This window comes from Nematolebias whitei, chromosome 9 (assembly GCF_014905685.2).
Source record: "Nematolebias whitei isolate Nwh7 chromosome 9, NemWhi1, whole genome shotgun sequence".
Taxonomy (NCBI): domain Eukaryota; kingdom Metazoa; phylum Chordata; class Actinopteri; order Cyprinodontiformes; family Rivulidae; genus Nematolebias; species Nematolebias whitei.
In genome coordinates, this window is record NC_056506.1 from 45,658,761 (window position 1) to 45,670,877 (window position 12,117).

At 44.9% G+C, this 12,117-nt stretch overlaps 1 protein-coding gene across 1 annotated transcript; it reads left to right on the top strand.

The window, feature by feature from the left end:
• The first annotated feature begins 3,170 nt into the window (after positions 1-3,170).
• On the top strand, positions 3,171-12,057 carry LOC119414804 (acyl-coenzyme A thioesterase 1-like). The gene is made up of 3 exons (XM_037681916.1): positions 3,171-3,618; positions 5,708-5,907; positions 11,449-12,057. The coding sequence occupies exons 1-3, from the start codon at positions 3,171-3,173 to the stop codon at positions 12,055-12,057; spliced, it is 1,257 nt and encodes a 418-aa protein (XP_037537844.1).
• The last annotated feature ends 60 nt before the right edge of the window (positions 12,058-12,117 follow it).

Consider the following 12,117-nt stretch of genomic DNA (forward strand, 5'->3'; position numbering starts at 1 on the left):
GATAGATAGATAGATAGATAGATAGATAGATAGATAGATAGATAGATTTGAGACCATTATAATAATATATCCATACATATTCATTTTTTAAATAAATGTTGAAAAATGTATATGTATTGATATATTATTCAATTCAATTCAAAAATACTTTATTAATCCCAAAGGGAAATTATTTGTTGTTGTAACTCGTTATCCTCATTTCATTAAGAGATGTTATAGATGCTGATGGCTGTAGGCAGGAAGGATCTCTTGTAAAGGTCCATCCCACAGTGGATCCTAAGAAACTGGCTGCAGATGCCGTCCGATCCGTCCACCCAGACTTGGCTGGCCTCTCGGTTCCCCTGGACTGTAGGACCGCCCGAATGCCGGGCTGAACTCCTCCCAGAGCGATGGTCACTCCTCCCAGCAGTCTGCAGAGCTCCTCGTTGCTGCAGACATCCAACTGTAGGTGCCGAGGGACGATCCTGTCCTTCCGCTGTCGTGAGCCGTATTTCCTTCTAGTTCCAGGATCTCAGTGGTCAGGCACTCGAGCACAGCTGGCAGGTAGATGGGAATGCGTCCACAGAACATCCTTTCAACTCATTTGAGATTTGGGGCTGTAGCTGAGATATTATTTGACCTTTTGAGACGTTAATCAGCTGTTGGTTGTAGAAAACTGCCTATTATATTGATCTCAAATATATTTTTAGTAAATTTAACAGGATTTAAACTGGATGTTTTCTGATACTTTCAGAAATTAGAGCTTTTAAAGGTTTTGTCATCAAATTTTAATAAGAAACACTCGGCTTAACAGTTATAACCTTTTTTAAATGTCACCACAATCTTCCTAAATCGTCAAAAGGTCTAAATATCAAACGAAGTCTTACAAATTTGTATATGTTGATAACATTTCTTCATTTATTGTTAGAAATATAGAAGAGTGTGTTGAAGTGATCGTTTTAGGGGTCATTAATGCAAATGACCAAACTACCTGAAAGCGCCTGAGTCTGAGATGAGGATGAAGAGGACCCAAAGGCAGAATTTACTGCAGATGGATGGAAACTAAAAAAATCATAACAATAATTAACACAGTATTAAACATTAAAGTTTTGTGAGATGGTTTTAAGATTATGTCGGGTAAGAAAGGATGACGTTTCAGTCATTTTGTGGGTCTTGCTCAATGGCCCAGGGTGGGGCAAGTGTTGTAATGAGGGTGGAGGCAGGTGTGGGTGTTTCAGCTTTTACACCCACATTTTGATGTTGTCAGTCCGGGGAGTTGATCCTACGACTTTCCGATCACAGGCCCATCTTCTCTAGCCTCTGTGCCACCACTCCCCTATGGGTTTCATAACCTGACAAATTAAAAGGTTTTATGTTATAACAGCAGACATTTACATCTAAAGCAAATATATACATGTAATATTTGTTAGTTGAATAAGTGAACTATTCAGTTATTTAACATTAAGGTTTATTTTACATTACATTTAATTAAATGTAGCTACATTTATACCATCTTACAGTTTCATCTGGCCCTTTGAGGGCAACCATTATGCTGATGTGGACCTCGGTGGAAATTAGTTTGACACCTGGCTCCCCAGGAACCCCTGTGCTCCAGAGGGCTGTAGTTGCGTCAGAAGAGCATCCGGGAAAAAAAGTGAATCACAAAGTTTGCACTTGAAAAAGTTATTCAAAATTTAACTAAAGTGAGACTTTTATTTTGAAAAGCCTCAATACTGCTTCAGCTTGCTTCCGTTCATGCGCAGATCGCACGTTTTGTTTTTTGTTTTTGTGACGTGAGTTTTACAAAACCCGGTTTTTTTTTTTTTACAAAAAACGAAGGGCTTCAAAACAGTACTGGCTTTTGAAGTGTTTTTAATTAAAGCATAGTTTCAAAGGTAAGGCTAATGTTTGATGGTCAAAACACAAAGACTGATTAACTTTTCGGGTTGCTTCTTAATCTAAAAGTTAAGTCAGGTCCTCTGGACGGACTCTTTTTGATGGATACGTTTCGTGTTGTATCCAGAAGACTTCTTCAGTTTGAAGCGCTGCAACAATCTCAGTCTTATAAATAGCACCTTCTCAAAGTAGACCAACCAGTTTAGTGGTGACGGCTAAAACTAGTTGTTCACATGCAAAAGTAGCACCATCAGACTAAAAGAATGGCCGCTTGCTATTCACAGAGTGATGCAATAATTAAGAGGGTGACAGTTAAACACAGAGGCCTCCGCCACTGTTTAACCATGGATGGTTTAACCCGTCATTCTTTGGCATGGCAATAAGTCAAATAAAGGGGCCTTAAATGAACACCCATTTTGAATAAAGTGTAATTACTAACCATTTGTATCTGTTAGTTCTGCAAAGTAACTGGTTGTTCTATTAAAAGAATACAGTGTCAAAGCAAATGTTCAACACGTAAATTAACAGTTGTTCTCAAAAACTGAACACAAAGGTCATTGATTGGGTTTATTTAGTCAAAATATTGCACATTCATATCCATTATAAATACTTGGATAACAGAAGAAAGTCCATCCATCCATTATCTTTTACCCGCTTCTTCCATTTTGGATCACAGGGGTCGCCAGTGCCCATGTCCATCAATCACTGTGTGAGGGGTGGGGTACTGTGAGGGTGGGGTACTGTGAGGTTCCATTAGTGCCAAAAGTATGTGTATGTGTCTATGTAAAGTGTGTATGTAGCGTGCTGTGTATATGTAATGTGATATGTTAGGTGCATATGTTAAGTGATATGTTAGGTGCATATGTAAAATAACATCACCTTACATATCCTTAACATATACACAGCACGCTACATATTTACTTTAGACACATAAACATATTTTTGACACTAATGGGGGGAGTGGTGGCGCAGAGGTTACAGAAGGTGGGCCTGGGAAGATCGTCGGTTCAAGCCCCGGTACCGACAACATCAAAAAGGTGGTGGGGTAGGTGAAGCACCCACATCTGCCCCACTCTGGGCCCATGAGCAAGGCCCTTGACCCCCATCTGCTTCCTCAACAGGTCTCTCTTGAAAATGAGTCCTCGTGGCTCAATGAGACTACCTGGATAAATAAAGGGTAAATGAATAAATAAATAATGGAACCTCATAGAGGTTCAGTACAAAGTAACAGAGTTCAAGTAGCTTTTACTGAAGACTTTGATTCACTCTTGTACAGGATACAAAGAGGGAGAGAGATGTCCCACCAAGTCAGACTGAGACTGCTGCCGAGCGCCAGGTGTTTGTTCGATGAGCCTCTTCAGGTGAAGGTGTCCGGGCTGAGGTGCAGGCAGGTGGTCACCATGAGAGCCAGATCTACAGATGATAGGGGAGTGGTGTTCAGCTCCTCGGCCACCTACAAGGCTGATGGTGATGGTGAGATTGACCTGAGCAGAGACCCCTCACTCAGCGGGAGCTACGTTGGCGTTGAACCCATGGGTCTGCTGTGGTCGATGACAGCAGACGCCTTGCACAAAATGTTTCAGAAGAAAAGTCCCTTAAATCCCCATGTGTTGAACTTCTCAGTGCACGACGAGGACAGGATGTTGGCGGAGGCAACTAATGAGAGGTTTCTAATGAGAGATGGTGTCAGACGAGTTCCTGTCAAACAGGGGAATATTAACGGAGTCCTTTTTACTCCTCAAGGTTGGTCCATCTCTTTATAGAGTTTTTTATTTATACTCTTTGTCAGTAGGATAGTGCCATGGGTTAAACATATTTTACTTTCTTCTTTTTGGGGGGTAAATGTTCTCATTGCACAGTATGGCATCAAACACATAAATTTACTTTGTAATTTATATAATTATACAATGCACAGGTACCTGTCCTGCAAATGCAAATCAAAGTCTGATCCATTAGATTAAGAGTATTTCTTCCATTGCTTCAGTGTCGACTTTGAATGTTCACATTAAAGTCATTCAACCTTTATTTATACAAGTTAGTCTCATTGAGTTACGAGTCCAGTTCAGTTTATTTACATAGCGCCAATTCACAATAAAGTTGTCTCAGGGCACTTTACAAAGACTCATTTATAAGAGAGACCTGTTTTAAACAAAGAACGCATACAATATAAAACATATAAAATGAAAAGGTAGGGCGGTGGGCAACTATATGAGTGCCCGGCGAGCAATTAGGGATTGGGTGTCTTGCGCAGAGACACCACAACATGTGGGAATGGCTGGGAGTCAAACCGTGACTTTCTGGTCCCAGGTTGGCTTCCCTATCTCTGCCAATGAGTACAGGGTACGGTAGATATTAACCTTAGTGCCCCATGGTAGACAGCGGCATCAAACATCTACAAGGAGCTGGCAGGGGCATTCATGTAAATAATGTTACCATAATTGTTGGATAGTAGGAAGGTACCAACTACAAGGCATTTCCTGGCATTCAAACTTGCCGGTAAGCAAGATCTGTTTCTCAAAAAGAAACCCAGTTTTAATTTTAGTTTATCAAGCTTTCAACATGCGGCTTAAATGATGTGCTTCAATTAAAATTCCCAAGTATTTGCAAGAATCCACAAATTCAATAGGAACACCCAATCATGGATGAGATGGTGGGGAAGAGCTGCTGTCACAAACTTTCTGTTTGAAAACAACATCCCTTTGTTTTTTTCAGCATTTAGCACCAGTTTGAGACGGAACAAGTCAGACTGAATGATGTCAAATGCAGAGTAAAGCTGGAAAACCTTGGCAACTGTGTTAGCTCAGCAATAAACAATTGTATCATCAGCATAAAGCTGCAAGGAGGCGTCAGGAATGTTTTGACCTCCATTATTTATACGAATTGTAAAAACACTGGGTCCTAAAACTGAGCCTTGTGGCACACCATTAGTGACTGTTAAATAGCTAGACCAAGTACTGTTCTGTCGAACGCATTGCCTCTGATCTGAGAGTTAGAAAACCAACTAACAGTGCGATCTGAGAAATATCTGAGAGCTTATGCCATAACATGTCATGATCTACAGTATCGAAAGCTTTGGACAGGTCTAAGTAAAGTGCAGCACAGTAATCCTTAGCATCCAGTGCTTCAACAACATCATTAAAAATCTTTAGCAAAGCAGTCGTTGTGCTGTGTTGTTTCCTAAAGTTGGATTGGATTGGATTGGAAGGTCCACCTCAGACAATCAGTTGAAGTACATTATCTGCTTCCAAATATTTAGCTCATCATTGGAAACATTTCTAAACAGAAACTAATGTTTTTCTTGGAGTCAGTGGTATGAATTTAACAGGAAACTCATGAATTAACATAAACAAAACCACATACTTAATCGCAATATTAGTGAGAGAAATATCAAGGTAACAAGGATATCATAAGCCGTTGTATTTCATGTACCATGCATTCATATTCTGCAGGCTAATAATTTATTTGTCCAATCAAATTTGCTCTGACTGGCCTTGATGTTCACACCTGGTTTAGATTATGACAAAAGAGAAGGTGATGAATTGACACTGTTCTTGTAATATTTTACAATACTAGTGCACAAGTATTATTAATGTCACACAAATCTAAATCCATCAGCTTTTTACAGTTACAGCGATTTGTGCATCAGTGGGATGCACCAATCTGTTTGTAATTTTTTTGGCTGATTATTGTTTAATTAATTATTTTCTTTGTCATTTGTCACAATAAGCAGGCTGATTTTCAGACTTGGTATTAAAATACACCTTTGTCAAATGTCAGTTTGGTCAGAAGAAAGTTTCTTTAGACTGTAAATAAATGTTGTTATTGCTTGTAGGCAGCGGTCCGTTCCCTGCTGTGTTGGATCTGTACACATTTGATGGAGGTTTGTCAGAGAAAAGAGCTGCTCTGCTGGCCAGCCGAGGATTTCTGGTTCTGGCTGTGTCTCTGTTCGGTCACAACCTGCTGAAGAACACCAAAGAAATTAATCTGGATTATTTTGAGGAATCAATAGACTTTTTAAAAAGCCAAGATAAGGTGGGTTAATTAAACTCATTTGATTGTTTTTGAGGAAGCTTATCAATTTAATAATAATTTTTTTATAATGTTATTACCTTAAAATTTATCTTTTTATTGTTTGCAAAGGTACAAATCTGATCTACATAACATTATTTATAACATGTAGGGGCGGAGATGGTGCAGGGTCAGGGCAGCCGACTTGGGATCCGAAGGTCCTGGGTTCGATTCCCGGTCATTGCACATCTCGTGGTGTCTCTGAGCAGGACACCCAATCTCGAATGGCTCCCCGGGTGCTTATATAGCTGCCCACTGCTCCACCTGTCAGGGTTGTATCAGGCAGAAACGAACCCAATAGTTACAGGCAGGTACTCGGACTCAGAAAGTATAAAAATAAATACTTTTAATGGAAATAAATTAAATGGCTGACGTGGCAGCAAACTTACACACTGGTAAATACAGATCGGGTCAGGACTGGTGAACAGGACAGGACGGGGTAGACCCAACGACGACGCGACAACAAATGAGACTAACAGACAGACATATACATAGACAAGGCAGGATGTGATTAACAGCTGGCACGAGACAAGGGTGAAATTAATTGGGTAAATGAGGAGACACTAGGGATACAGACAAGGAAGGCCACTAGATGACGCCGTCCTTACAGTACCCCTCCTCAAGGATGCCCCCTGACTTGGGTGAGCGGAGGGAGGAACTGCTAGGATGGAGGGTCCAGTGAAACATGAGGACAAAAATAAACTGACACAACCAAAACCTGGGAACTAAACTAAACACAAATAGGGAACATCGTCATGCATGCTCAATCATCCAGGTAGAATAATCTAAAAAAGTTAAATCTGGTCCTCTGGACATTCAAATTAAACAAAACAAAAAAATTGTAGCAACGTTTCGTCTTTCATCCGAAAGACTTCCTCAGTCTGAGGTGCTGTATTCTCCTCAGTCTTATAAATAGCACCTTCTTGCAGTGGCTCAACCAGTTTGCTGCTGACAGCCAAACCAGCTACTCACCTAATCAAGGAGGACCATCAGCCTAACGATGGATAATTAGCACACCGATGGCTGTTTGCTATTCACAGGGGGCTGAGTGATGCTAGCAATAACAGCATTGTAAGAGGGGGACAGTTGAACCCGGAGGCCTCCACCCCTGTTTAATGATGGACGGTTTCTTTTCACCAAAATGGCCTCCTTTACTCCTCTCTCAAACCATCGTTCCTCTCTATCAAGGATGTGAACATCTTCATCCCTGAAAGAGTGACCGCTGGCCTGGAGATGAGTGTAGACTGCAGAGTCCTGACCTGATGATGTTGATCTTCTGTGCTGGTCCATCCTTTTGGCCAGTGGCTGTTTAGTTTCCCCGATGTAAGACTGATCACAGCCCTCCTGACACTGAACAGCATACACAGTATTACTCTGTTTGTGCCGGGGGACTGGATCTTTGGGATGAACCAGTCTTTGCCATAATGTATTTTGGGGTTTAAAAGCCACTGGCACGTTATGTTTAGAAAATAAACGTCTCTGTTTCTCTTAGGTCGTTTTCACACTAGATAGTCCGGTAGACTCGGTTCGGTTCGGGCCAATATTCATGAGCTTTTGTTTACATTTGAGATGGTGAGTTTGCATTCACACTGCACTGTGCAGTCGAGTCAACCTGTTGAACCAACCTGTTCCCCCGCTCGCCTGAGGGGGCGCTACACCAAGAACTACTGAAAGAAACGACACAAAAACCCCTGAAGACACGTCTTCTTCTTCTTCTGTAAATAAAAATAAAAACAAAGTGGCATCAAGTTTTAGCAGTTTTAGGAGTTAAATTTTGTCATTTTTCAAAAATGAACTTAGCATGAGCAGAAGATGAGACAGAAGACCATGGAGAATATTGTTTTTCCACACAAGTCAGCTGACAGCTCCATATAAGGTCAGAGAAATGCTTGTTTGTTTGTCCTGCGGAGCGGGGTCTGGTCTGTTTACATTCACACTGCACTCAAACCGCGCTGGAGTTCGCTTCTACCGGACCGAGACCTAGGTTTTAGCCCGGGCCAGAATTCGCCTTTTTGTTCCGTGACAGAGTTCGATGGTGCGTTCACACCTCCCTAAACTAACCGGACTTTCTAGGAAAACGAGCTAGAGTTCGATTAAAGCGGACTAAACAGGGCTAGTGTGAATGCACCCTTATACTCCCGCAACATATGGACTGACCACTGGTCTGGGTCTGGGTTCCTCCTTTTCATCTGATGGCTGGCTGGAGTCCTGTTTGGGTTTCTTCTCTGAGAAGAAAATCAGACTTTGTTTGGGTTCGGAGAGCCGTCCTTCACGCCGCAGCAGACCAGGCGAGCGGCTGGAGAGTCACCCACGGCGTCGGAGCAGACCAGACGGGCAGACTGGATGGAATGTGGGGCCTGGACAGGACGTGGAGCCGAGGCGAGGCGTGGACCCATGAGTGATGACTGCGGCAGACAGACCAGGAGCGAAGACCTCAGCTGGCGAGCCAGGAACGAAGACCTCAGCGGACAAGCCAGGAGCGAGGACCTCAGCGGACGAGCCAGGAGTGAGGACCTCAGCGGACGAGCCAGGAGCGAGGACCTCAGCGGACGAGCCAGGAGCGAGGACCTCAGCGGACGGACCAGGAGTGAGGACCTCAGCAAGCGGGTCAGTGGCAAGGAGCTTAGCAGACAGACCAGAATGAGGAGTGGAACCAAGGCATGCCGGATGTGGAGACCTCGAACGGTGTGGAGGCCTCGAGCAGTGTAGAGACCTCAAAAATATGGAACCCTCAGGGGACGAAGCAGATGTAGTAGAAGTAGAGACAGAGTCATCTGTGGCTGGATTTTCTGCAGCTAGATCTTCTGCAGCTGGGTCTTCAGCGGCAGGATCTTCAGTGGCTGGATCTTTGGCGGCTGTGGAACTCTGAACCAGAAGTGGCGGAAAGGAGTCCATCTGGACCCTGAAACCTGGGTAGGCAGGAGCGGAGTCAGTCTGGACCCCCACCAATACACCTGTAGGTGGTGAAAACTCTGGACCGACCCCCATGGAGGCACACATAGGTGGGGAATCAGGGTCAGTTATCACACACACAGTAGGAGATGGAGGGGCTTCTGATCCAACTCCCACGTCAACACTCAGAGGTGTGACGTCGGGGCCAGGACCCAGAGAGACACAAGGGGGTGTATAATGCTGTGGGGCAGAGTCAGGCTGACGGACTGTGTAAGGCTGTGGAATGGATTCAGATACTGGGACTGGGGCTGAGTCGGGCTCTGGGACTGGGACTGGGGCCGAGTCGGGCTCTGGGACTGGGGCCAAATTGGGCTCTGGGACTGGGGCCGTGTCAGGTTCTAGAACTGGGATAGAGACTGGATCTGGTTCTGGGACAGAGACTAGTTCTGGGACAGAGTTAGGTTGTAAAATAGACCTGATTTCAATCAAGATTTGATGATATGCTGGGATAGTTGTGAGGCCAGGTACAGATAATAACAGTTTTTCAGCTAATGTAAGAAATGTGTTTGAACAGTCCGGGTTACTCTTAGCTGAAGAAAACAGGTTTTGAAGATAAGTGTTTATGTGATGGATGTCAGAGGCACCTACCACCCATGAAGGACTTTCTGTGGGGACCTCTGCTGGGGTTATGTGGGATAGCCATGCTGACTGTTCTCCGGGGTGGCCCCCCTTCATCTAGTCTTTAGACGAACGAGGGTTGGAGTGAGGGGTGACAGGACTGACTGATCCTCGTGGGAGCTTTGTGCGAGAGTGAGGTGCCGGATTCCAGCCTCACCGGGGTCCTAGGAGGTGAGGCGTCCGGATCGGCTCTCTCAACAGCTCCGGAACGAGGTCCCGGAAACTCAGCCTTACCGGAATGAGTTGGATCTGCAGTCGCTGTCAGGGATGTTGGCGAAGGTCCCGTGGATTGTCTCCGGTTTTGTTTTCTGCCACCCGGGCAGCGACAGTGGGAAGGGAGGACAGGATTGAAGCAGAGCTCGTCCTCCAGATCTGCGTCCTTCCCTGACGTCCACCCTGAGTAGCCGAGCAGCGCTGGAGATGAAGAAAAGTTTGGCTCGGGTGCCCAGTGTTCCCCCCAGGGCAGAGACCTTCTCTCTTCCTCCAGAACCAGGAGAGGCAAAGACAAAACTTCAATCGCCAGGCAGTGGTAAATTTGTGTTCGGACGGGTTCGGTTCGGAACCTGCCAAACTGGATTACAGGCTCCTCTATCTGTGGCTCGTAACAGACAGGTGAGTAATTCTGAGGAGAACCCTGCCCGCTGGGTTCTGTGTTGGTCGCGTCGTTCTGTCAGGATTTTATCAGGCAGGAACAAACCCTGTGTTGCAGCCGAGTGCGACACAGCCGGGATGAAGATCAGTTCCTCCAAATCTGAGGCCATGGTCTTGAACCGGAAAAGGGTAGAGTGCCCTCTCCAGGTCAGGGAGGAGGTCCTGCCCCAAGTGGAGGAGTTCAAATATCTTGGGGTCTTGTTCACGAATGAGGGAAAAATGGAGCGTGAGATCGATAGGCAGATAGGTGCAGTGTCTGCAGTGAAGCGGGCGCTGTACAGGTCTGTCGTGGTGAAGAGAGAGCTGAGTCAAAAGGCAAAGCTCTCAATTTACCTATCGATCTACGTTCTTACCCTCATCTATGGTCATGAGCTTTGGGTTGTGACCGAAAGAACGAGATCTTGGATACAAACGGCCGAAATGAGTTTTCTCCGCAGGGTGTCTGGGCGCTCCCTTAGAGATAAGGTGAGAAGCTCGATCATCCGAGAGGGACTCAGAGTAGAGCCGCTGCTTCTCCACGTCGAGAGGAGCCAGTTGAGGTGGCTCCGGCATCTGGTTAGGATGCCTCCTGGACGCCTCCCTGGTGAGGTGTTCCAGACACGTCCCACCGGGAGGAGACCCAGAGGAAGACCCAGGACATGCTGGAGGGACTATGTTTCTCGGCTGGCCTAGGAACGCCTCAGGATTCCCCCGGAGGAGCTGGCCCAAGTGGCTGGAGAGAGGGAAGTCTGGGCCTCCCTACTTAAGCTGCTATCCCCGCAACCCGACCCCAGATAAGCAGAAGAAAATGAATGGATGGATGGATGGAAGAACAAACCCAATAGTTGCAGGCAGGGACTCGGACTCACAAAGTACAAAAATAAACACTTTTAATGGAAATAAATTAAATGGCTGACGTGGCAGCAAATTTACGCACTGGTAAATCCAGATCGGGTCAGGGCTGGTAAACATCAGGACAGGGTAGACCCAACAACGACGCAACAACAAACAAGACTAACAGACAGACATATACACAGACAAGACAGGATGTGATTAACAGCTGGCACAAGACAATGGTGAAATTAATTGGGTAAATGAGGAGACACTAGGGATACAGACAAGGAAGGCCCACTAGATGGCACCATCCTTACACACCTGGGTGTATCCCAGTTGTGATGGGTTAAATGCAAAGAGCCAATTTCATCTTTGTATGGGAACATCAATGATGACAACACATAGCACTTTATTTTATTTATTATTATTAATTTATGGTTAGTTGCATGTAATGGTATGTTTTGTCCACAGGTGGGCAGTAAAGGAGTTGGTGTATTATCCATTTCAAAAAGTGGAGATCTTGCTCTGTCAATGGCCTCTTATCTACCAGGAGTTGAGGCTGTCGTTTGGATTAATGGCTGCTCTGCTAACACAGCACTTCCTCTCTACTATAAGCAAAAACTAATTCACCCTGCATTAATGTATGACAAGAAAAAGTTTATTTCCTCAGAGTCAGGAGCTGTTAATGTCAAATTCTCTCTCCACAATCCTCTTGAAGAAGAGAACAGAGCCACATTGATCCCCATTGAAAAAGCTGACAGTCAGTTCCTTTTCGTGGCCTCAGAGGACGACCTCAACTGGGACAGCAAGGCTTACATGGATGAGGTGGTGGAGAGACTGAAGCATCATGGGAAACAGAACTTTGAGAGTGTCAGTTACCCTGGAGCTGGACATTATTTAGAGCCCCCTTATGGACCATACTGCCCCTCAAGTTTTCATCCACTTGCAAGCAAGCCAGTTTTGTGGGGGGGTGAGCCCAGGTCCCACGCTGCAGCTGAAGTCCACCTATGGGAGAAGATCCAGGAGTTCTTCTGGACTCACTTGAGCTGTGATGGTAATCGGAAGAAATCAAAGTTATAGCTTCAAACAGGATGATAATGATGATTCTTGATTCTAACCTGTATAACTTGATGTACCCAT